At 44.0% G+C, this 23,257-nt stretch overlaps 2 protein-coding genes across 2 annotated transcripts in view; one reads left to right on the forward strand and one right to left on the reverse strand.

Annotated features, from left to right (window-relative positions):
• Positions 1-23,257, forward strand: part of LOC146186819 (phosphoserine aminotransferase) — a 23,959-nt gene continuing 702 nt past the window's right edge. Inside the window, exons 1-9 of the mRNA XM_084607457.1 lie at positions 1-676; positions 786-846; positions 1,160-1,229; positions 2,217-2,422; positions 2,918-2,995; positions 5,434-5,528; positions 7,119-7,288; positions 15,470-15,598; positions 21,358-21,495. Of these exons, the coding sequence (XP_084463583.1) occupies positions 620-676; positions 786-846; positions 1,160-1,229; positions 2,217-2,422; positions 2,918-2,995; positions 5,434-5,528; positions 7,119-7,288; positions 15,470-15,598; positions 21,358-21,495 (1,004 nt within the window). The 5' untranslated portion in view covers positions 1-619. The remainder of the gene's footprint in view (positions 677-785; positions 847-1,159; positions 1,230-2,216; positions 2,423-2,917; positions 2,996-5,433; positions 5,529-7,118; positions 7,289-15,469; positions 15,599-21,357; positions 21,496-23,257) is intronic.
• Positions 22,101-23,257, reverse strand: part of Mesh1 (Metazoan SpoT homolog-1) — a 9,953-nt gene continuing 8,796 nt past the window's right edge. Inside the window, exon 4 of the mRNA XM_084607458.1 lies at positions 22,101-22,232. Within this exon, the coding sequence (XP_084463584.1) occupies positions 22,140-22,232 (93 nt within the window). The 3' untranslated portion in view covers positions 22,101-22,139. The remainder of the gene's footprint in view (positions 22,233-23,257) is intronic.

The following is a 23,257-nucleotide window of genomic DNA, read 5'->3' on the forward strand; positions in this document are numbered from 1 at the left end:
CAGTTTTACCACCTGCAGCGTGCTTTTGTAGTTGTAGCATTCCTTCCAAGTCTGTCATGACATTCAGCTTGGTTTTGTTCAAAGTTCTGAGCGTTGGGAGCTTGGCATTCTGCGGATTGGTACCATCTCTTTATTGAACTCTGCAGTGAAAAGACTCTTCACATCTCGTTTCATACGCTCAAGTAATCAGACAGTAAAAAATGAGTCCTGTATCCCCGCATATTTTCGCGCTTACAAGGGGTCACGGACTTCAAGGCCGTCGAATGACGCGCGTTCCGGAGTCGTTTCGCGCGGGCGATACGTGACGCCGGACAGACAGAGGGGATGTGCTTTCCCTCGCCGAATTCCCCTCCTCTCCTCTCCGACAATGCGTGCTTGGTAGGCGAGTGCCAACCTCAACTGGGCAGGGCTCATCCAGTTCTGTCGCGCGTGCTAGCGTCGCAATCGCCTTATCTCGGGTCTTTCTTGCCGTAGTAGCGATAGTACGTCGCACGAGCGTCGTCACTCTTGCGTCGCGCGACGGAGCTTGCCGCCGTCCAGCATACCAGTACGGACGGACCATTGGACGGCGCACGCCGGTTGTGGATACGTTGACCTCTCTGCGAGACTCGATCGGAAGATGGCAGAACAGCGCAAGCTCAATTTTTCGGCTGGGCCGTCAGCCGTCCCGTTGGAAGTGAGGACCTCGGACCCCATGCTTTTCAGCGCATTCGCCTTGTGCTTGTGGTAGCGGCTGTTGACTGTAAATGTAATCGTTTTGACCAGCTTTCCATTCTATTCAACAGGTGCTTCAGGTGGCGCAGAAAGAGATGCTCAATTACAATGGGTGCGGAGCCAGCGTCATGGGTCAGTTCAAGATGGAATTGTCTTTGCTTTGAATTTATTTAAGCAGTGCATTTTTGTTACTGCACTTGCAGTATCAGTCAAATTTAAAGGCCCTTGTGGCTTCACTGGAAGTAAAGAATACATGTAGCTTCTTTTAGTTGCATTGTGGATAGTGAGAAATATGCTGAAAGCAATAAAACAAAAATTGCTGTATTATATCATTCGCTATGGACTATGAAAGAATGTTGCAGAAGATTTGAAAATGTCACATATTGTTTACTTCATTAACTAGTGTTCTATAGGTTGTTGAATAATGAGGAGACATCTTTTGCAGAGCTGAGCCATCGATCAGCTGAATTTGCAGAAATCGTGGAGACTGCTGAAGCTGACCTAAGAGATCTGATGTAAGGCTTTCCTGACTCTTATCCTTTGCAAATATGGAAGGTGATGGTGCATAAAGATGTGTGTTGGGAGCTTTCCCTTTCGCTGCTATCTGCACTTTGTCCTCATGTTATGTGCCTTGTCATTATCACTGATAAGCTGCTGTTGGGCAGCATATCTGCTGGTCTTGTGAAACTTTCTTCTGGCAGCTCATTTCGTATTGCTGAGATACTGCCCTTTTCTGAGAAACAATTTCAGTATCACAGTTTTTGGTCCAAAATTTTTTTTCCAGCAGTTCCGTCAAAAATTTGTACACAGGTGCTATGTTTTGGCAGCAACTCCGTTGAAAAACAATGGAGTTTCTAAAAAGGCAAGTCTCCCACATACTGTGCGATGTTGGTGCATGGCTGAAATTTCTGGAGCCAGCTACTATGGCATCCCTCAGCCTGAGTTGTTTTGATATGTTAAGCCATATAAGCCAAACCACCTTTTTCAGCAACTATGAACTTTATTTACAGGTTTTCTGCATTTAGTGTTGAGAACTCATATTCACAAGTAGCTTGTATATTCACCATGTTGGTACTGTTGCCATACAGTCCACTTATTGTAAGCAGCCACACTTTTTCACCTTGCTCTTTTAAAAAATATTTTGATAGACCTAGCCACAACACATGTAGTAATGTTAAGATAGAGTGAGACAAAGGCACTGCTATTGGTGTAAATTGAATACCAGTCACGCTCACTGCATAAGCCATCTAGCTTTGAAGTCTGGAATTCCTTTGGGGTGTTTGTTGCTTAATAACACATAGGAAAGTATACCCAAAGTACTGTATAAGTAAATATGGAGATAGCTGCTATCACAGGCAATAGTTACATTGTGCACTCTCGCTAGAAATTTCACACAGGCAGCCAGTAATATTTCAAAATATGATTGGCCTGGCATGTGGGCCCAGAGTTCAATTTCTCTGTTGGCATGTGCTGAGTATCGTTTGTTTGCTTGATCTGTGCAGGGGCATTCCTCCCAACTACAAAGTGATCTTCATGCAGGGAGGGGGCACTGGCCAGTTCAGTGCTGTCCCCCTCAACTTGTGTCCACGACTGAAAGAACAGAAGGCCGACTATGTCGTCACTGGCACGTGGTCAGCTAAGGCTGCCAAGGAGGCAGAAGCGCATATTCAGGTCAACAGGGTGCTTCCTAAAGTTGACAAGCACGTGGGTAAGTGGATTGGTATTTCCAGTGTAATACGTACATCTCTCTTCCCGAGTCTCCAAAATGTCTTGCTCCTTTTTTATTATTATTATTATTATTATTATTATTATTATTATTATTATTGATATTGATATTGATAAATGCTGCATGCTATTGCATTACTTCTTAAACATGAGGGCATCTTTCGTGTTTGACATGAGCACAGAGAAATCATTGTTGACATCACATTTTTTGACAGAATACATGTCTTGTGATTCTTTTCACATTAATTTCTTTCTGAAAATGATATCTGCTTTCTTTATTGTTCACACTGTAATTGTCTTACATTGACATAAGCCTACGGATGTGGTTCATTATGCCAGATTCACAATACATTGCAGTTCTAATCACACTGAAATGTAACTGAATGATGTAGCGTCCAGCTGGCAGTTCGTAACACTGTGAACATCAGAGTTATAATGCGTGCTTTTCCCTTAATATGTGACCTTCTCATTTGCACAGGCATCCCTGCACAGAGTGAGTGGAAATGCAGCCCAGATGCTGCCTACCTTTACTACTGTGACAATGAGACCATTCATGGTGAGTGTGCCGCTTTGTGCATCTTTTTTTTCACCCTACATTCAGAATATTTTAATTCCAAAGTGTTGAGGCTTCCGTTAGCATAAAACACGGGGTTGGTGTTGTAGCAACTGTCGGTGTGAGTGAGAAATCACGAGCATGCCCCTGGCAGTTGGTAGTTGGTAGGTGGCATGGCCACACACTGATTGGATGACTGGTTGTGGGACATTGCAAGAGCACATGACCAGAGTTTGCAGGAGACGGGAGTCCTACCTGGCACCCTTGGATCCATATATGTCTATGTCCGGTGGTCTTTTGCATGATGTGACAGCTTACAACTGTAGGCTAATGAGTGTGAGATAATAGAGGTGCATGTATGTGAAATAGGATCCACAAGGAGAGCCATGAAAGGGAGCAGTCAATCTCGTCATACCCTTAAGGGCGGAGCTTAAGTGTCCCCATAATTTTTTGAAACTGTAATTGAGCCTGTCATAGTTTCAGTGCATGCTAAGTGATGCGCAAAATACTTGTGTATAATATTTACCAAATCAATGTCGGGAGCCCCAAATAATTGGAAATATGCTAAAGTTACACCAATACCCAAAACTGGAGACTGCTCACTAATTACTTCTTACAGGCCCATTTCATTACTGTGCACGTGTGCAAAGATACTCGAGCACATTATCTTTAAGCATATTTCGTCATTTCTTGAACTAAACAACATCATAGATAATTGGCAGCACGGGTTCCATAGAGGGCTATCTACTGCAACACAGCTAATGGAAACTGTTCACGACCTCGCGGCAGTCCTAAATAAACAAGGACAAATAGACATAATTTTCTTGGATTTTGAAAGGGCGTTTGACCTCGTGAGTCACCAAAAATTACTTCTAAAAGCTAAAACCAATATAAAAAATATGAGTCTGCTCTCTTGGATACAAGCATATCTTTTTCAGGAAACAGAGCGTTTCTGTCGATAAGGTGTTTTTAAACCCTGAACTTGTTCGTTCTGGCATCCCACGGGGATCTGTCCTCGGGGCGTTATTTTTCTTATCTTTATTAATGATATAGTCACAAATATACCGGTAAAAATCAGACTGTTTGCCGATGACTGCATACTCTATCATGAAGTTAATTCCAACTGACCAGGCCCTTTTAAGTTTCTCGCTTATCGCTATAGAAACATGGTGCTCGACATGGCAAATGAACATAAACACAAAGAAAACAGTAGCGATGACAATCAACCATTAAATTTCCAATATTATATCAACGCACAGATTCTCTTCTTTGTAAACAGTTACAAATGCTTAAGAGCAGCATTAACATCTGACCTCAGATGTGAATACATAACTTACATTACAAAAAAGGGCATGCAGAGGCTGGGTTACCTGAGGAGATCTTTGCGCCAATCAACCCAAGAAATTAAACTTTTAGCATGTAAAACTTTCATTAGGCCAATGCTTGAATACTGCTTTATTATATGGGATCCATACACCCAGTGCAATATAAACAAGTTAGAGAGCATTAAAAAAAAAAAAATTGATAATGTTCGTATTCAATTCCTACAGCTGGCATACATTAGAAACTACACTTGTGAAACAGGCGAAATTAGAGCCATTACAGGTCAGACGCTCTAGAGAGAGGTTGAAGTTCGTGTACTTACTCTACCATAATAAACTGGGAATATACAAGAATACATATATTGAATCAGTCATCAGACGTCCAACATGATCACACCATTAAAAAAATTATTGTAATATAGATGTAAAACCGATGCCTTCAAAAATTTGTATTTCCCACGAACGGTACGAGATTGGAACTCGTTAAATCCAGACACTGTGGAAAGGTCCTCAGTTGAGTCATTTTGCGATGCACTTAAGCAAAACGCAAGTATGTGAAATAACTCTGCTTGGTGATTAAACAGTACCCTGTCCACTTATTGATTTTTTTTTTATTGTTTACTTTTTCGTTCATGTTCTGGCGTTAACATGTTGCACTGTGTTATTTTACAGCCATGGTGTATAAGTAGCCCTGTTTCTTTCCATTTTTCCATGTGCAACCTTTGTTGAGAATGTCTTTATTTTGCATCTATTCTGTATTCTGTTTATGTCATTGTATCGCCCACTCCTGCCTAAGGCCTACAATTAAGGCTGGCAGTACTTTTAAATAAATAAAAATAGCAAGCTTGCTCTACCTAATATGTCTTGGATTTATAGCTTGGTGCATATTGTCTTTGACAACATTTGACTGCTTTATTACTATTTTAGTGCTTGGATACTGTCAGTTTTTCTGACATAGTAGATTATTTGATTGGCAATGCTTCAGGATGCATTTGCAATGCCCTGTTAATTTGCCCACTGTGACATCTTTGGGTCAATGCTAACATAAGGGCATAACATGCATCAAGAAAGCAAGAAATGACATACTGTTTACTTTTTCTCTTTATGGACGACAAACAGGTGTTGAATTCAGCTTTGTGCCAGACAGTGGATCTGTACCTTTGGTCTGCGACATGTCGTCCAACATCTTGACAAGACCTGTTGATGTTTCAAAGGTATATTTGTGCTAAGCATGTAAGATAAGCATGTCAAGATGCTTATTTGGTGAGAATTCAGTACAGTTGATTGTGCATGGGGTTTCATGATGTACACGGGGCTATCAGCTAGTGTCCCAGTCACCTTTACTCGGAACAGAATAACTCACAATGTGCATGAAACCTTCTCCCAGCATATAAATAGAAATGTGCAATAGAATTAGACTGCCGTTGAGTAGCACCTGAAGGACCAGGAAATTTGTTTTCCTTATCAGAAGGTTATCTTAACAGAAGTGCCCCTCCAAAAGAATATGTGAGCATGCTAGCTGTGTGCAAATATATTATAGATAAAAACAATAATAGAGCCTTTCAGAGAAGACAAGTTACAAATAAAGCATTTATTACATTATGCTTGAAGCGAGCTAAAGGCAATGAGGACATGAAACAAGCTTACATTTTCTTATTTCAAAATGATGGTCTATTTTATTTTTATTTTTTTCACCATCTTTTTCATCTCTCTGTATTTAGCTGCAATTGCTACTTTAAAATTTTTTTTTTTTAAGCAAAAGCTTCACGGCACCATTTATCGGGCAAAATCAACCTGTCTGGTCGTTTGACCATCAAAAAGATGGTGTGAGCTTGACCTGATGTCCACCCCAAAGTATCCTGTGCCTTCCTTTCTCCAAAACCTAACTGAAAGGAAAAATATGACAAAAAGAAATCATGGATTGAAAAGGCACTGTTACAGGGGCTGTTGCGGCTACTCCGCAATAGCTATCGTGTTCAAAACTGTCCATCATCAGTGGCATCTTTGTGTGGAGCCCGCACCTTCTGTTTGAGATACGTGGAGAGAGAGAGAAATCTCCCCCTCCGCATGTAGGGAAGTGTACAGCCTAACAGTAACTCGGCTAAATAGCAAAAATGAATAAAATAAGTGATTACAGTTGATTTTTTTATAGGGTTTAATGTCGCAAAACGACTCGGGCTATGAGGGACGCCGTAATAGGGGACTCTGGAACAATATTGATTACGTGGAGTTCTCTAACTTACCGACATGGCACAGTACGTGCACAAATACAGATGCAAACACAGAGAAGGCATAGTTTATGTTTTATGTTTCCAGCATTGAAGTTTTGACAGGATACATCTGTCTTAAGACTTGCCTCCATTGAAATGCAGCTGTCATGGCCGAGATTGAACTCAAGTGACTCAGCTCAGCTCTGCTGCAGTGCCCTAACCACTGCAGCAGAGCGGAAGTGGTTATGAATAGGAATGGAATTAGAGTAGTAGATTAGTGGTAGAAAGTTTGTGGAATCAGAAATGAATTAGATTAGTGATTGAATACCAATGGAGTCGCAACTAGAATAGGATCATAACTAGAACATACTGGTGACTGAAATAAGAATGCTATTGCATTGATTTCGCACCAGTTAATGCGATTGCCTCCAAATATTTAGCACTTGTGGATAAATAGTAACAAATCTCTTAATATTTCCTTTTTTGTGTGTGTGAAGGAGGACCTTGTGAATATGCTTCCTTATTCCTTTCGTCATGACTGTTTTGTATCGTGTATTTCTGACCTGGCAATGTTTGTTTTGGTTTGCGTCCTAGTATGCACTCATCTTTGCCGGAGCCCAAAAGAACCTGGGAATGGCTGGTGTGACAGTTGTCATCATCCGAGAAGACCTCATCACGGCACCGGCCGCCCACTGTCCGAGTGTGCTCAGCTACAAGATAAACGCTGAGAACAAGTCGTTGTACAACACACCCCCAACTTATGCGTAAGGATGCCTTCTTTCCCTCATTTTTACTGCCCTTAAGGAATAGTGCTAGTTATGATATTGTAGCTTGTAGTTTTCCACAGGAAAGCATGCAGTGCATGAACAATGGCAATGCTTGCTACTTTAGATTCCAACGAGATTTTTTCTTTTGAAACGAAAGCTTCACTTCGTCATGTAGCTCGAGCCGTCGGGTATGCACGCTTTTCACCTTGAGGGAGATTTAGAGGTCAAACTTCTGTCAAGCCTGATGGTTGCCATTTGACCTTGGGGCAGTCACGTAGGCCACGAAGTAGCTCTCGACCACTGTCAAGGTCAAGGTCACGTGAGATGTCGTCGGGTGTGCACGGTTTTTACCTTGAGGGAGATTTATTGGTCTGGCTTCTGTGTTAAGCCTGGTGGTCGCCATGTGACTTTATTGGCATAGTCACGTAGGCGAACAAGTGGCCCGTGACCGCTGTCAAGGTCTGTTGAATATTCCGGGTGCTGCCATCGCGGTCTTCACGGCATGACATTTGGGCCATCCCACTGACAACGGGGGATGGACGTACACGGACTGGAATAGCCCATTCTTCACCGCGGGGTACGGCTGTGTGCGCGTGTGTTATGTTGTGTAGTCGGTGATTGGCGCGCGGCAGGAATGCTCCCTTTGTTGAATATTCCGGGTGCCGCCTCCGCTACTGTAGTCTTCACGGCATGACATTTGGGCCATCCCACTGACAACGGGGGATGGACGTACACGGACTGGAATAGCCCATTCTTCCCGGCAGGGTACGGCTGTGTGCGCGTGTGTTGTGTTGTGTAGTCGGTGGGTGGCGCGTGAGAGGGACGCTCGTGCGCGTGCTCCCTTCAAGTGTAACAGACACTCAGCGTTTACGGAGCAGTGCGGTGGTTCATTGAGACGCTCTCCGAACAGTGTCCATAGTGAGCGCAGTTTGGAGAATTATAATTCATGTTGTTGTTTAAAAGTTCTCCCTAACGTATTTGAATAACAAACACCCTTCAAGTGGAAAAGACACTCGGCGTTTACGGAGCAGTGTGGTGCATGGTTCATTGAGACGCTCTCCGAACAGTGTCCATAGTGAGTGCAGTTTGGAGAATTAAAATTCATGTTGTTGTTGTTGCAAAAGTTCTCCCTAACGTCATGAAATAACGAACATATTTTTTTGGTGCCGAAACCCGGGAGTAAGAGAAAAACAACGGCAACTTGAAACCAGCGTTCCAACTGCAACGGACGACAGCGATGGAGCGTCTCCAAACAAAGCGAGAAGTTACGCGCGCCGAACTGAACCAACTCAACGAGGAGCTTGAGCGACTAACGACGGCTCATGACTTCGGCCCCCAGCAACGAGACCTCCTCGTGGAAATATCAGATGAGTTGGACATTGTTTCAAGATATTTGAAACAGTTAGATGCCTTGATTGAGCCGCATGTTCGTGACGAAAGCCTCGCGGAAGAATACAAAGGCATCGTCAGTGCCAAGCTCTCATGACACGAATGCGGACAAAGCTACGGCGTTTCAGCGAAACAAATTCTAACGGTGCAACAAGCACATTGAATGCAGAAGAAACCGCGTCCAGATTACCTGCTGCCCGTTCGGGACAACTGAGGTTGCCTAAGCTGGAGCTTCAGAAATTCAGCGGCAACAAGCTCGACTGGCAACCGTTCTGGCAACAATTCCGGCAAGCAGTCCATGAGAATAACGGCTTGGCCAGCATAGAAAAGATCTTGTACCTGCGGACAGCGTTGACAGGAAAGGCGGCGGCCGCTTTGATCGGCGTCCAAGCGACGGAGAAGAATTACGACTACGCTGTAAAGACACTCCAAGAGCGTTTCGGGCGTCAGGACGTGCTCGTGCAAGAACACTTTACGCAGCTGTTAAACCTTCCCCAAGTTAAAGCTCTCAGTGACGTGAACGCGCTGCGACGCCTCCACGATCATGTTCAGCGAAACATCGCAGGATTTGAAACTTTAGGTGTCAAATCGGACAGCTATGGTGCGATGCTGTGTGCAGCTTTGCTTCGGGTATTGCCGGCCGAATGGGCGGTTGAGTACCATGAGGCCCACAGTGCAGACAAGGATGTGCTGGACAGCTCGAGTCTCCAAGCCATTCTGCAATCAGTTCGCCTGGAAGTGGAGAGCAGGGAAAAGGTGCACGGAGAAAGCATGAACGCTGCTCAGCAAACGCGACCTGACCGCGCCAGTGAACGGCGTCCCAACAGCGTCTACGGCAAAGGCTCAGCTGCCAGCCTCCAGGTGGGTGCCAAATTGAGCAAGGAAAGACGCCCTTTCTGTGCTTCAGAGAGGCATGAGGTGGCAGATTGCAATGCTCCGATATCAATCGTTGAAAAGAAAAGAAAACTGCGAAACGAAGGAAGGTGCTACCGATGCGCGAAAAGGGGGCACATGACGAAAGGGTGTAAGAATTGGACACTACGTTGCGCGAAGTGTGGCCGACGACACATCACCTCGCTTTGTGATCCACCGGCACCGAGCGCCGAGCGCGAGACCGCTACTGGGTTGCACTCAACAGCGTCTCTTAGCAACACCAAAAGAAACGCCGTGCTGCTGCAGATGGCGCAGGTGTGGGTCGACGGACCGAAAAGAAAACGCCTCGCTCGCTGTCTGTTTGACAGAGGCAGTCAACGATCGTTTATAACAGAGAAGCTCTCGCGAATACTGGATCTTGAGGTGATCGGTGAAGAGGAAGTGACCATTTACACTTTCGGCGGCTCGACCAACGTTATGAAGAAAAAACGACGCCAAGTGAAGCTCCGGCTACGAAGCCAGTACGACCGCAAGGAGCACAGCATCGAAGCCCTCGAAATTGAAGAAATCTGCTCCGACCAACTTCTGCTTCCAGAAAACGCTGTTGAGATGAGTCAGGTGGCTGATTAGAAATTAGCGGATGTCACCATCTCACCAACTCGCCTCTACACACAAGGCATCAAAATTTTAATAGGCACTGATTATTATTGGACTATTGTGCACGCAGAAGTAAGGAGAGTGCAAGGGGCATTGGTTGCGCTTAAGACTGACTTCGGCTGGACTTTGCAAGGACCGATATCACTGTCTGCTTCAGGTGTGTCGTGTTCCACCATTGCCGTTCTGCGCACCAGCGTCTGTGACAAGAACGCTAACCTGTCAGACGAACTTCGAGCGTTCTGGGAGCTGAAGAGCCTCGGTATCTCCTCAAGCAGCTGCCTACTTGGAAGCGAGGAGCAGCAGGTGAGAGAAGACTTCACTCGTTCTCTGACTTTGACCGATGGGCGATACGGGGTGAGCCTCCCGTGGAAGGCACTTGACCAAGGGCTAGCCAGCAACGAAGTTGTAGCAAGAGAACGCCTGGCCTGGTTGAAGCCGCGTCTGAGACTCAGCAAGAACAGACTAATGTTCTATGATGCAGCCATCCGTGACTACCTAGATAAAGGTTTTGCTGAAAAGGTTCCAGCCGACGAAATCGACAGCACCTCGTCTCGAATGTATTATATGCCTCATCGTGCTGTTTTCCGTTCAGAGAGCTCTACCACCAAAATAGTATTCGATGCATCTTCGAAAGCACAAGGCTGCTTGTCATTTAAGAATGCCCTCAGCACCGGCCTGAATCTAAACCCCGACCTGCTGCGGCTTATTCTGAATTTTCGATGCCACAAAATTGCATTGACCGCCGACATCGAGAAGGCCTTTCTTCAGATTGAGGACGGTGACGCACTGCGATTCCTCTGGTATTCATCTGCGTCATGTGAGGGCTCACCAGAGGGTGATATAGAGGTGTGGCGCATGACAAGAGTGCCTTTTGGCGCCACAAGTAGTCCCTTTATGTTGGCTACCACCATACGACATCACCTGGCTAACTTCTCTGAGGACTTCTCTCACTCCACACAAATCTTAGGCAGCTGCCGGTACGTCGACGATTTGATAACCGGAGTCAGCTACACGGAAGATGCGTCGAAATTTAATGAGGAGGCACAGCAAATAATGAGCTCAGCAGGAAAGAAACTGCGAAAGTGGAGTTCCAACAACAACGGTTCGATGCTGACGGCGTTGGAAATGCCTGCGCTGACACTGCGACGACGACTTCAGCCATGGCAAGAGTGTTGGGGCTCGAGTGGGACAGAGGAAACGACGAGCTGAAGTATTCCCTGAAAACGGCGCTGGAGCTTCTTACTGTCAACAGGAACACTAAACGCTTCGTGATCTATGCCACAGCGAGAATCTTCGATCCCCTCGGTCTGCTGAGCCCAATAACAATCACAGCACAAGCACCTCTTCTGGTGATAGAAATTAAGCGCTTCAGCAAATTGAATCGCCTACAGCGAGTCACAGCCTGGATGCGACGCTTTGTTCGCAACTGCGATCGAAAAAAGGATCGACTTGAGGGTCTGCTCTGCGCTTTCGAAATCCAACAGGCGCAGAAATGTTCGCATCACGGAGGCGTTTACTGGGCGAGATGGAAGAACGCGATCCTGTATGATCCGTTTACAAGGTGGTACTTTTGTACCCGTTGGAAAACAGAAATTAATGAGCTAGCGCTCATTCGGCGGGGAGGATGTTGAATATTCCGGGTGCTGCCTTCGCAGTCTTCACGGCATGACATCTGGGTCACCCCACTGACAACGGGGGATGGACGTACACGGACTGGAATAGCCCATTCTTCACCGCGGGGTACGGCTGTGTGCGCGTGTGTTATGTTGTGTAGTCGGTGATTGGCGCGCGGCAGGAATGCTCCCTTCAAGTGGGAAAGACACTCAGCGTTTACGGAGCAGTGCGGTGCATGGTTCATTGAGACGCTCTCCGAACAGTGTCCATAGTGAATGCAGTTTGGAGAATTAAAATTCATGTTGTTGTTGTTGCAAAAGTTCTCCCTAACGTCATGGAATAACGAACAAAGTCACATTAGATTCCATCGGATATGCACGGTTTTTACCTTGAGGGAGATTTAGAGGTCTGACTTCTGTGTTAAGCCTGGTGGTCGCCATGTGAGCATAGTCACGTAGGCCAACAAGTGGCCCGTGACCATTGTCAAGGTCACATGCGATGCTATCGGATATGCACGGTTTTCACCTTGAGGGAGACTTTGAGGTAAAACTTCTGTGTTAAGGTCACCCTGTGACTTTGGGGCATAGTCGCGTAGGCCACTAAATGGCCTCCTGTGACCACTGCCAAGGTCATGTTAAAGGGGCGATAGGTATATAAAGAGCCCCTGGGTTCCTGCCTAGGTTACAACACTGCGCGAAATGGAGGAGGACAAACACCCTGCTACAGTAGCGCGTTGGATTGCAAAGGAGGCGCGCTGGCCCGTAAATGAGGCTTTGTAAAGGCGGCTTCAGAAGAGACCGATGAAGAACGGGCTTTACATTTGGAGAAATGCACAATGTGCTTCATCCAAGCTTGGCAATGAGCGTAGCCATGTACATGAAGCTTTTGCTTCCCACCAGGGTTAACCTAAGTTAAACCACCAGCTAAATTTTTTGTTTTCTTAGTTTTGCAGCTTTGCAAGATATGAAGAAAAAATCTATTTCTTCTCAAAGATCTGCCCTCCCTAAAACTTGTTTGTTATTGACAGAGTTCAGAATTGCTTATAGAACCCGGGGGTGTGAAATGCGGCAGCTGCCTCATGAATTTTGCAAGTAAATCTGAGTGAGAATGCTGATGATCAGAAACCATTTATGACTGCACAGACGGGACTCCATTCCAAGATTGCTTTGGACTGAGCCCTAGAATTGCCATTTACTTTGTCAGTGTCTTCTTGACATGCTTGTGTAGCAAAATACTAAGTGGATGTGGTTTTCATTATGTGGTGGAGACGATACCATCTATATCTCCACCTAACTAAAATAGTGTTTGCTAACCACTTCAAATCTCATCTCCATAATGAGATTTTTATCATTTATGTGTAAATTGTAAAACAGTGCAAAAAAGAACGTGTTTTAAACAAATTTATTCTCAGTGCGACTGATGCTTACAATTTTATAAAAGTTAGGTATTTTGACCCACTCATTTCTCATTATTCACTCTACACATTGCTATCAGTACTCTGCAAAATATTGGAGTTCTGAAAGAGCACAAGCTTTTAATATAATTTTGAAATCGTAAAGTAGCACCTGGTTTTTTTACACCCACTGACCAATTTTGATAAATTGTACTTTTACATGGCAAAGCATTGCTTGGGTTGTGAGGTATGCCTAAGGTCCCTAATTTTCTTGAGCATGAAGTTTCAAATCCCACACAGGGAAACTTAAAAACCTCCAATATTCTTCGAGCAGTCTTCCGCGCGTTTAATGCTTGCGGCCTTTCATGCAGCAGCGGCCGCGCTCAAGGCCCAAAGTTGTTGGGAAGTTGGCTTTTCCTTGCAGCTTGTGAGCCTAGTGGGTGAGCTGGCTGTAGGTATCACAAAGAACAAAACTAGCGTTTAATTTTTAGCTTGGTTCCAAATAAAATGTGACGTGTTTTCTCTACCACAAGGCTCATGAAAGAGGAAACATGTTTTTACAAATATACAATGTCATGATTCATCTCATGCAAGTGTGCAAGAGTTTTTCTGCCAGAACCGCAGCACTTCCTGCTGCGGGATGGGGGAGGAAGCATATCAAGGCACCAACGGAACTTCATTCGTGACCAGGTTTCACATTTGAAGAAAATCAAAGCGATTTAATTAGTCACGTTCATATCATTCCAGTGTTCCCTATAATATCCGCAAATGCAGTAGCGTCATAAAAAGAGAGGGGAGGGGGGGTGTTAATCTACAGTTCTGCGAAAAAAATACTAAAATAGTTTTTCTTTTTTTTTTTCCTTCTGAATCTGAGAAATAGGGGCCTTAGGCATCTGGATTAACCGTGGCCTAGTTAGAGCGCCCGTCTCGGCTGCGGGAGGTGGTTAGTTCAAAACCCACCGCCGGACACCCACCGGTAAAAATGGGTACAAGCGTCCCTCGGCCTGGCGCTCGGCTTTTACAGGGGTGTGCGTTTGGGAGAAGCTCCGTAAACCCCGCTGCGCTCCCCTCCTCCGCAGTGGGCCCAAACCCAGTTTCGAACCTCGCAGCCTGCAAAGGTGGTTCTGTTTGTCTTGCAAAGGTACTTCCTTTGACCCTCACCTGAAGTGCTCCCTTAGAGCCTCAGAGTGGTTTGGGCGCCCGTTTCGACTGCGGGAGGTGGCCAGTTCGAAACCCACCGCCGGACACCCACCGGTAAAATGGGTACAAGCGTCCCCCAGCCCGGCGCCCGGCTCTCTCAGGGGTGTGCGTTTGGAAGAGGCTCTGCTAACCCTGCTGTGCTCCTTAGAGGGCTTAAAGTTTCGAACAACTAATGACCTGCAAAGGTCGTGTTCTCACAGGTCGGGTAGGGCTAAAAGAAAACAAACTGGGTGTGGGCAGCAGTCACAAGGGTTTCCAGCACTTGGTGCATAGGCATTTGCACAGTGAAAGTCCATCAGAGCATAGCTGCCACAGTAAAAATCAAAACCAAGAACTAGCGCTTAGCAGCCAAATGACATGCTGACTGAGCTACGATGATGGTTGTCCTTAATTTTGAAGAATATAAAATTTGAAAAAAATCTGGGGACTGACTATATATACTATATGGTTCAACGTGGAACTTGTTTCAGTTGGGAGCAACACATAGCTTTAAACTCTGCAGATGGTTATTATTCACATGAAATGTTGTTTTGCAGGGTTTTTTTTTCTTTTTTTTTTTCCATGGATTTCAAGATATGATGTTTGTCTTAGCATCATGCTGTTCATTAACTGTCGTATAGAGATTGACGTGGAACATTCACAATGCAGTAAATGTTGAAAGAATGCTTCAGCATCCACCTTTATGTGGGAGTTGCGAGGTCGATCCCTAGCACTGAGTTGGATTTATCCACTCAGAGCATGCTTTCCCCTGGCATGTCTTTTCGCTTCTTTTGGGTGATATGCTTGAAAATTGAGTTCTTTGCACCTCACCGTGTTTAGAAAAAAAAAAAAGAACATATTTTGCCATCATGCTCTTGGGCCAAGACTGCCCTTGAGCAATTAGAATTCGTCATCATCATAAATGGTAGAACATTTTCTCGTGTTAATTGTGGGTTTGATTGCATCAATTGTCTGCTCGTTCGTTCATTTTTTAAAGTGTTTTCATTGTGTGTGTGTGTGTATACCATATAGGTTTTGGACATGACAAAAGTGTGCTTTTGATGAATGAGCAGCATATACATCCTGGGCCTGGTTCTCAAGTGGATCAAGCGGAATGGTGGTGTGGAAGGCATGGCAAAGCGATCAGCAGAGAAGTCGCGGCTCATATACGAGCTCTTTGACCAGTCAAACGGCTTTTATGTGTAAGTTTCTTTATGCGTTGGCATATCTATATGTCTGTGGTGGTAAATATGTTCGACTTAACTGTTGTGTCAGAATACAAATAGCTTTGTGAGAGCTATTCTCTGCTGTCGTAACAAGTGTGCTGAGTGAGAGCTTCGCAAGAGCATTTGGATAGTTTGTGTGCACTGGACAGGCTCTGGTTACCTGTTTGTTGCCGTGCTTGGGGGTCTTTTATTGTTCTGCAAGCCTATTTATACGAATCATAAAAATAACATGTTCGCTTTTGTTTCGCACATTTGTCTAGGCATAAATTGCTACGCTATCATCTGCCTGTGCTCTTTCACATAATCTGGTTCTCTGGAGCTATTGCTGTTGCACATCTTTTACTGCATTCTGTAGCATATAAGTCAGCCTTTTCTTACAAATATGGCTGTCCAAAATTAGGGGGTAAGCCTGTTCACAAGGTTACGGTGGAGCCTCAGATGGGCCCTGTGCTGGTTTCCAGCAGATTGCATGGAACCCTGTATTTAGAGAAAAATAAATGTTTATTTGTGTGCAAATTGGCTGCGCTAATGAGAAGTCGAAACTGCGTGCTGCTTACCCACTTTGCTCTTTCAATGGTCACTTTCCCGTTCAGGCGGCGGGTAGCGGGAGATCAAAATTCCGATAACTTTCGAAGAACTTGTCACACAAGAATCTGAAACTGGAGGGTGGCTGTCAGTAGTTTGGTTTGCCGCTTGCCAGGTTAATAGGCCAGGCCAGGCCACATGCATTTATGGAAGGCAGAAAGATGTGCCGCTGGTCTCTGTTGGTCTTGCAATTCTGTCATTACATATTTCGTGCTTTGAGTATGTATATGCTTTGACTCAATACTGCGAGAGACTTCTTAATCCATTAATAATTCCCAGGTATTCAAAACATTTAATAGAAGTAACAAACTTCCAGGATCTCATCGCTGATGATCCCTTGATCAGAAAATGGGAAAAAACTATCGTATTTGTGGAAGAAAATGTCATGAATCAGTAATTGATCCAAAATAATTTTTATTTAATTTCTGCCTACTTAAGGACAACAAATAGAAATATGCTGGTGCATGTAGAAAACCCGCTGTAGAATTTAATACTGCTCATCATCTGTCAATGCAGCTTTATGACTACATAAATTCTTGCACACACACACAGACAAATAATTCTTAGACATTTTATGCTGGAGATGAGCCGGCTATACACACAAAAATTACCGCACTCGAAAAGAGAAACGTGGACGCTACAAGCATGTGCGAGCATAGACGAGTGCTTGTGAGGGAGGCAACAAACCTGTGCGCAAACGCAACAAAGATTGCCTCAAAAGGAAGCACGGACTTTGCATTACAAAAGCATAAAAAAACTCTACATTTCCAAGGGGTCTGTTTTTGTTCGCTGTGTGAGGTTTTGTAAGCATTTAAATTTTTTCTCTTGCTCGATCTCTTCTTGTCATGCTCTGGTTTCCTCATTGTGCTTTGCTACACACATATTTAATAAGAATTTTTTTTATCAAGGGGGTAATGTTTTTAGTGTCACATTGACAGCAAGATAATTGTTACATGAACTCAAGCGTTTATGCGAGCTGCCTGCTAGATGACCACGAGGCATTGGGGATATCTGTTTTTTTCAGCAATTGCTTGTGCAGCCATGGTTGTTGTGGCATACCTTTTACAATTTTTGTTTTGGTTATTGCTTATTGTTTAAATCTTTTGCATTTATATCTTTCAACTTCTCTGTCTGCACATGGCAGTTGGTGGTTGCTCAATCGTGTTGCATGACCCTGGTTGACGGAAGAATCTTTCTCAAAAGGCTGTTCTCCGTATGGTGAAACCAAAGCTAAAGCAGCTTTCGCTGCGAAAGTTTTTGATGGTGCTGCGCGGTTTGAGAATCAAATCTCACTGCATTTCAAATAAACCCTATTGCTACCTTTATTGTCAAGCTAACTAGAAACACTAGTTTGCATTTCAATGATTTTGAGCCTTTCTGACTTTGCATCTGATCGCTCAGTGGTGGGCATGCTGGCAGCATCATTGTTAACAATGCAACAACATGCTAGTCGTTTTTGTTTGTTTTTTTATTTTTTTTTTAAGGGAATGAAGGCACAGCAGTCCTCTTGGCAAGCTAATAGCGGGCAGCTGAAGATGTTTGCAATGTCTCAACCACAGTATGGGTGAAAGGAGATAAAAATGGTGGAGGAAGAGGGGGAGGAGACGTTGCTGCTGCTGCCGCAGTGGATGTATTTGTATTGGTTTCGGTCACCTGATTTTCTGTAATGGGGCTCTGGTGACAGCTACATGTAAATGTTTTTCATCCAATTTTTTTATCCTTTTTGGATGTGCTGATATTTGTGCAGCAGCAAACAGTGCATTTATTTACAAAAAATCTATATTTAAAGAGGAGCTGTTTTTCGCTTCTACTCAATTTAAACTTGTGATCTCAAGAATGAAAAATGAGATGGTAGTCTAGCCTATCCTCGGAGATTGCGTGAAAAAAAGTTGACCTTGGCCGTTGTTGCCGCATGCTTGTGAAAGCAGCTGGTGGTAGCAATTTCTCTGTTTAAATTTTTATTTCTTCTATATCGAAAAAAAGCTCTGTTTTCAGTCGAGCCGCATCATAGTCATAAAAATGCAGTAATCAATTGATACAGGCCAAGTTCAGTTTATACCCAGCATTCCTGAAGCGTGAACTGGCATCAAACAGCACAAAAGGGTTTGCATTTTCTCTCCCCTGAAGTGCAGCCACCACTAGCTCTCCTGATGGCACTTTGTGCAGAAGCTGAAGGGCATAGCCACTATGCATGGCAGCGAATCTGTAATGCCCAGCTCAAAATCAGTGACGCTATCCTGCTTGCAAAGACGAGTGCATTCATTGACTAAAGGGCTTAACCAAACCAGCTTTTTTGGGCTGCCTTCAGAATTTCATGGGCAGGGCCAGCAGCTATTGGCAGCCATTTTGGTTGCGCTAAGCATAGTACTGTCGATGCCAGATATATCGAACTCTAAGGGGATCATGAAATAGTTTGATATATTGATAATTTGGTATGTATATATAAACATGCCATTAGGTGAGCTCCCCTGTGGCACAGAATCATCGGTACGATGTACCCAAGCTACCAGCATGCTTCCTACATCGATTTGATGCATGCTGGCGTACTGGCAACCAGCCGCTCGCCTCGGCGTAGCGACCTACATGGTGCACCCACGCGGGTCATGCTGAAGCTCAAGCTGCTCCTACCTAGCGTCTAGCGCCATGTGGCACATGTGGTGGGGTTGGGCTTGACATCAAAGCTGCTGCGGAATGTGCCTTGGGAAACACCACCGCTCACCATAAGAGGTGTAATTCTGTTACTGGCTCACTATAAATGCTATAATAACTTGGTTAAAATAGGATGCACTTGATTTCTCCATCTTCTTCAGCAGCAAAGCAGGCCACACGACAACTGCCGCAAGCCTTTATTTGGTCAGCTAGACTGGCTTCACCACAGGACACCCAATTGAACTCTGGCTTTTCCGCATTATGGCAGTGACGCGTTCAGAGCAAAGAATGAGCACGCCAGACAGCGAGTCACTTTCCAGCAGACTCGACATTCACCTCGTCAAGCGGTTTTAAATGGTTAGCTCTGTTAGGAGGCGCCCAAGGTTGCGTGGCCGACCTGGTTCTGCACGGGAAAAATGATCGTAGAGACGCCGTTAGGAGAAGCACACCTTGCAAGGGCGTGGTGCGTAGTTCGATAGATCAAATGTTCTGCTGAGTGAGAGATCGATAAATGCGAGCACGACTCCTATACTTTTACATGGGATTTTCACGGGGATATTCTGAGGGTTCGATATATGCAATAATTCGATATATCTGGGATCGACTGTATTACTAAAATTAAGCTCTTCTCATCACAAGAACAACTGTACTCACAAGACTCGGCATGGATGAATTTCAGCTTTCTGAATTATAATTACATATTGTGTTTGATTAGGAGATAGGGAAGCACTCATTCTATAGACTACTACTTCCATTTTGACAATATTTGCTCAATGTGTAACAGAAATGAAATTGATACAACAATGCACTAAGAAAGCATTAAAAAAGTAATGCTGGCCAACCTTGGCCAACAAATAGTGCATGTCAGCAGACACAGGCACTGAAATTTGGCATTGGTATCGCTGCTGTTGCTTTACGTTTACCTGATTTGCTTTCTTACCAAAGCCCTTATTTTGAAAAAATAGGCTTAGTATTTGATATCTCAGAACAGTAATCTGTTAAAGAAGCATAGACACCACATTTTGGTTGCATTTTTCTTGTTAATGATACACAAGATATTAATGTATATGGATCACTGCATTGTTTCCACCTACATGTGCTCAATATATAATTGATATTTTTTCTCACCGGTTCCAGTTTCGGTTTTAACAGCTGAGGGCTATGATACCATAATTGATTCTAGGTCTCATGAGGGATGAAAAAAACTGATATAATCCCTGCTTTTAAACTTGTGATTCCTGCTCTAGGGTAGGCTAGCTCTAACACTATGGTGAAATAAAATGGCGAGGAGTGATCACATTGGAGCTTCTGTTGCCCTCACATGACCTAGACTCCACTTCCATTGCTCGGTTGTTGAAACCAGAGCCAAAGCAAATGAGAAAGGAAGTTTGATTGCATATTATCAGTTGCATGCGAATGGCTCATAATGATTTGTACTTATGCTTTATTGTGAAGCATAAAGCATAAAAAGTATAAAAAATTGGGTGTCTATATTCCTTTAATCTAGCTTTATTGTAATCCCTAATATCTCATTAACAAATAAAATGGCAAATTTGATCAAATATTCTCAAGTCTTATGTGTCTCATGACAAAATGTTTTTGCAGGATAGTAATATAGTATGCTCCAAAAATGTAGAAAACAATTCTTTTTTTATTTGTTGTAGAAAATTGTGAACAAATCGCACTTTATATGATCCCAGTCCACTGTGAGTTTCATGGTGAAGCAGCGCCATCATACCATCACTATGAACAGCTTCCCTTGGTTGAAGTGCCTTTCTGACCAAGACAGTATGCAAAGAGACAATTAACTCTACAGTTGATTTCTCTCAGTGTTCACTTTTTCTGTGATTTTTATTTCTTATCCCTTTAGCATTTTGCAAAAAATTAGAGGGTTGGTTCTGGCTTTTACAAATGAATCCCGATATGTCACAAATGCAGTAAACCTGTTGGTTTCCTAGTTTTTGAAAGCGACTTTTGTAAAAAGGGTTTTCATGCAAGTGTGCATGCTGAAGCTTAACTTTTATTTTCATAATCATCTAAAAAGAGGGGGGGGGGGGGGGGGGGGCAGTACTTTTTTTGCACAGTACAGGGCTTTGTGAACATGTTGACATAACTTTGTATGCTTTCTCCTTAATTTAACACCCTGAGGATGACTATGAAGGTGTTGACTGCAATTACTCGCAATACGTAACAGCCAGCTTAATGTAAAATGCAGTTCAGGAATACAAATAAAAAGATGCTGGTATTGTTCTTGATGAATTTGGTTGCATTTCATGCATAAATAATAAAAATATTTTTAATTGTCATTTCCTTTCTCAAGATGATGAAAACAGAATGAAACGTGTTTAGAAATGTGGACTTACTGAAATTCATTGTTGCAACTAGCTTGCACTAGTTGTTCTGTTGTGTTCTGGTTACTGGTAGCGGGCAATAACCTGTCTAAATGTTTAACTGTTGGTGATGCAGCATAAGGTAGCCTGAGCTTCTGCCCTGTAACGCAGGTGCAATGTGAACCGTGAGCACCGAAGCCGTGTGAACATACCATTCCGTATCGGGGGAGCTGAGGGCGACGAAGAGCTTGAAAAACTGTTCCTCAAAGAAGCGGCCAAAAGAAATATGATCCAGCTCAAGGGGCATAGGTAAGAGAGACCATACCTTCTGCAAATTCCCATTTAAGCCTCTGATGCATGATTCCCATATTTCAGTGTAGAGCATGTGCTGTTGTAGTTTCTTATGCAGTCAAAGCTGGTCAATAAACAGCTAGGTGTTTTATAACTTATACAAGTCTAAGTTAGCGCTATCCACTGCAAAATTGCTGTATCAACGAGCCCAATTGCTGCTTTATTGTCTTTGATTTCGAATCTAGTATAAGTTAGTGCTATCCATTATTGTCTTTGATTTCGTGTCTAGTATAAGTTAGTGCTATCCATTGTAAAACTGCTGTACCATCCAGCCCACTTACCACTTTATGTTTCATAAGTTGCTGCTAATGTGTGGTTGTTGAAGTGTAGATAAGGCGCTTTTAAACATGTGCCCGTAACCCCAGAGAGTGCATGCTGGCTGCGATATTGATGCTGCAGTGGGCATGCTCATGAACTCATCCATTTTGCTACTTCAAGCCATCGCGGGGTGGAACTCAGTATCCATTCAGTTGATGCTCGCATGATGTTGTTACCGAGCCGGACATGGTCTCGTTACCTGCAATGCTGCACTTTTTATGGACAAAAAAGGAAAAGGGGGTTTTGTTTGTTAGAGCCTTTATTGTGTGCTTGTTCGACGTAAGCTAATGTTTCAAAAACTTCAGCAAGGTCCTGAAGGTGTTGAGGAGCACTGATGAATGTCTGTGCCTTGCAATCTTGGGATCTGCTCGGCATACCTGAAATTGCAGAGAAACAGGAAGGCTGTACAATACAAGACGCTAAGCAGATGCAACAGTTTACACATGGCATGTAGTGTGTGTGTTTTTATATGACCCTTTGAAAAACTATGAACATCAGCTTTCCCACCGAGCAAAAGCCCCTTTTTAAAGGAAAAGCTAGGAGCAGCACCCAAACATTCTATTCTAATTCTCATGTGTGGTGCACACGCCTAGCAAGCGGCAGCTTTGCACAGCTGTGTTTCACTCTAAATTTGTGATTGCAAAGCAGGGCAGAAGTGGCTTCATAGAGCTGTGTGCCTAATCACTTTGTCACCACAGCAACACATGGCAGAAGCGAGCAGGAAAGGCACGTTGTTTCCACTGTTGATGTTTCCATTGCTCCGTCCGCCCAAAACATGATTCCTGCACCACCCAGAAATGGTCAGACTACCATGTTGAAGGGCCTTTCCTTGTGCAAAGAAGCTGATTCGAGAGTTTTCCAAAGGGTCCACTGTCCTCACTCAGGCTTTTTAAAACATAAACTGGTTAAGAGCAGTGTATTGCTGAGCTGAACATTCATCGATGTGGCATATTTTTCTTATGAATTCTACTGTGTCATGTGCAGTATGCAGTCATTGTACTAACTTACCATATAAACATGTATAAGGGCCGCACCCCCTATTTCCTGAGGCGAATATTAAAAAAAAAAAAATCTGTATAAGGGCCACACCCAAACTTACCACAACGCATGCGACAATAGCCTTCAAAATGCGTGCACACAGCAGCTTCCAGATGCTGCCCATGGATGGCGCCCGAAGTTGCGGGTCATTGTCATCATAGTTACCCTCTGCCACGAGCTTTCGCAATCTATATCGCAATATCTCGCCAGCCCCAGCCACCTCGGCTTTATTTTGCGACTGTCAAAGGCACGTGAGTAGTGGTAGTGTGGTTGCACACCGTAGTCGTGGCTCTTGTGTGCTCTTTGCTTTATTTTTTGTGAATTGCCATGAAGCGCTGCCATTCTAGCGCGATGGGCAAGCATA

Source organism: Amblyomma maculatum, chromosome 6 (genome assembly GCF_055883805.1).
Source record: "Amblyomma maculatum isolate TAMU_Amacu chromosome 6, ASM5588380v1, whole genome shotgun sequence".
Taxonomy (NCBI): Eukaryota; Metazoa; Arthropoda; class Arachnida; order Ixodida; family Ixodidae; genus Amblyomma; species Amblyomma maculatum.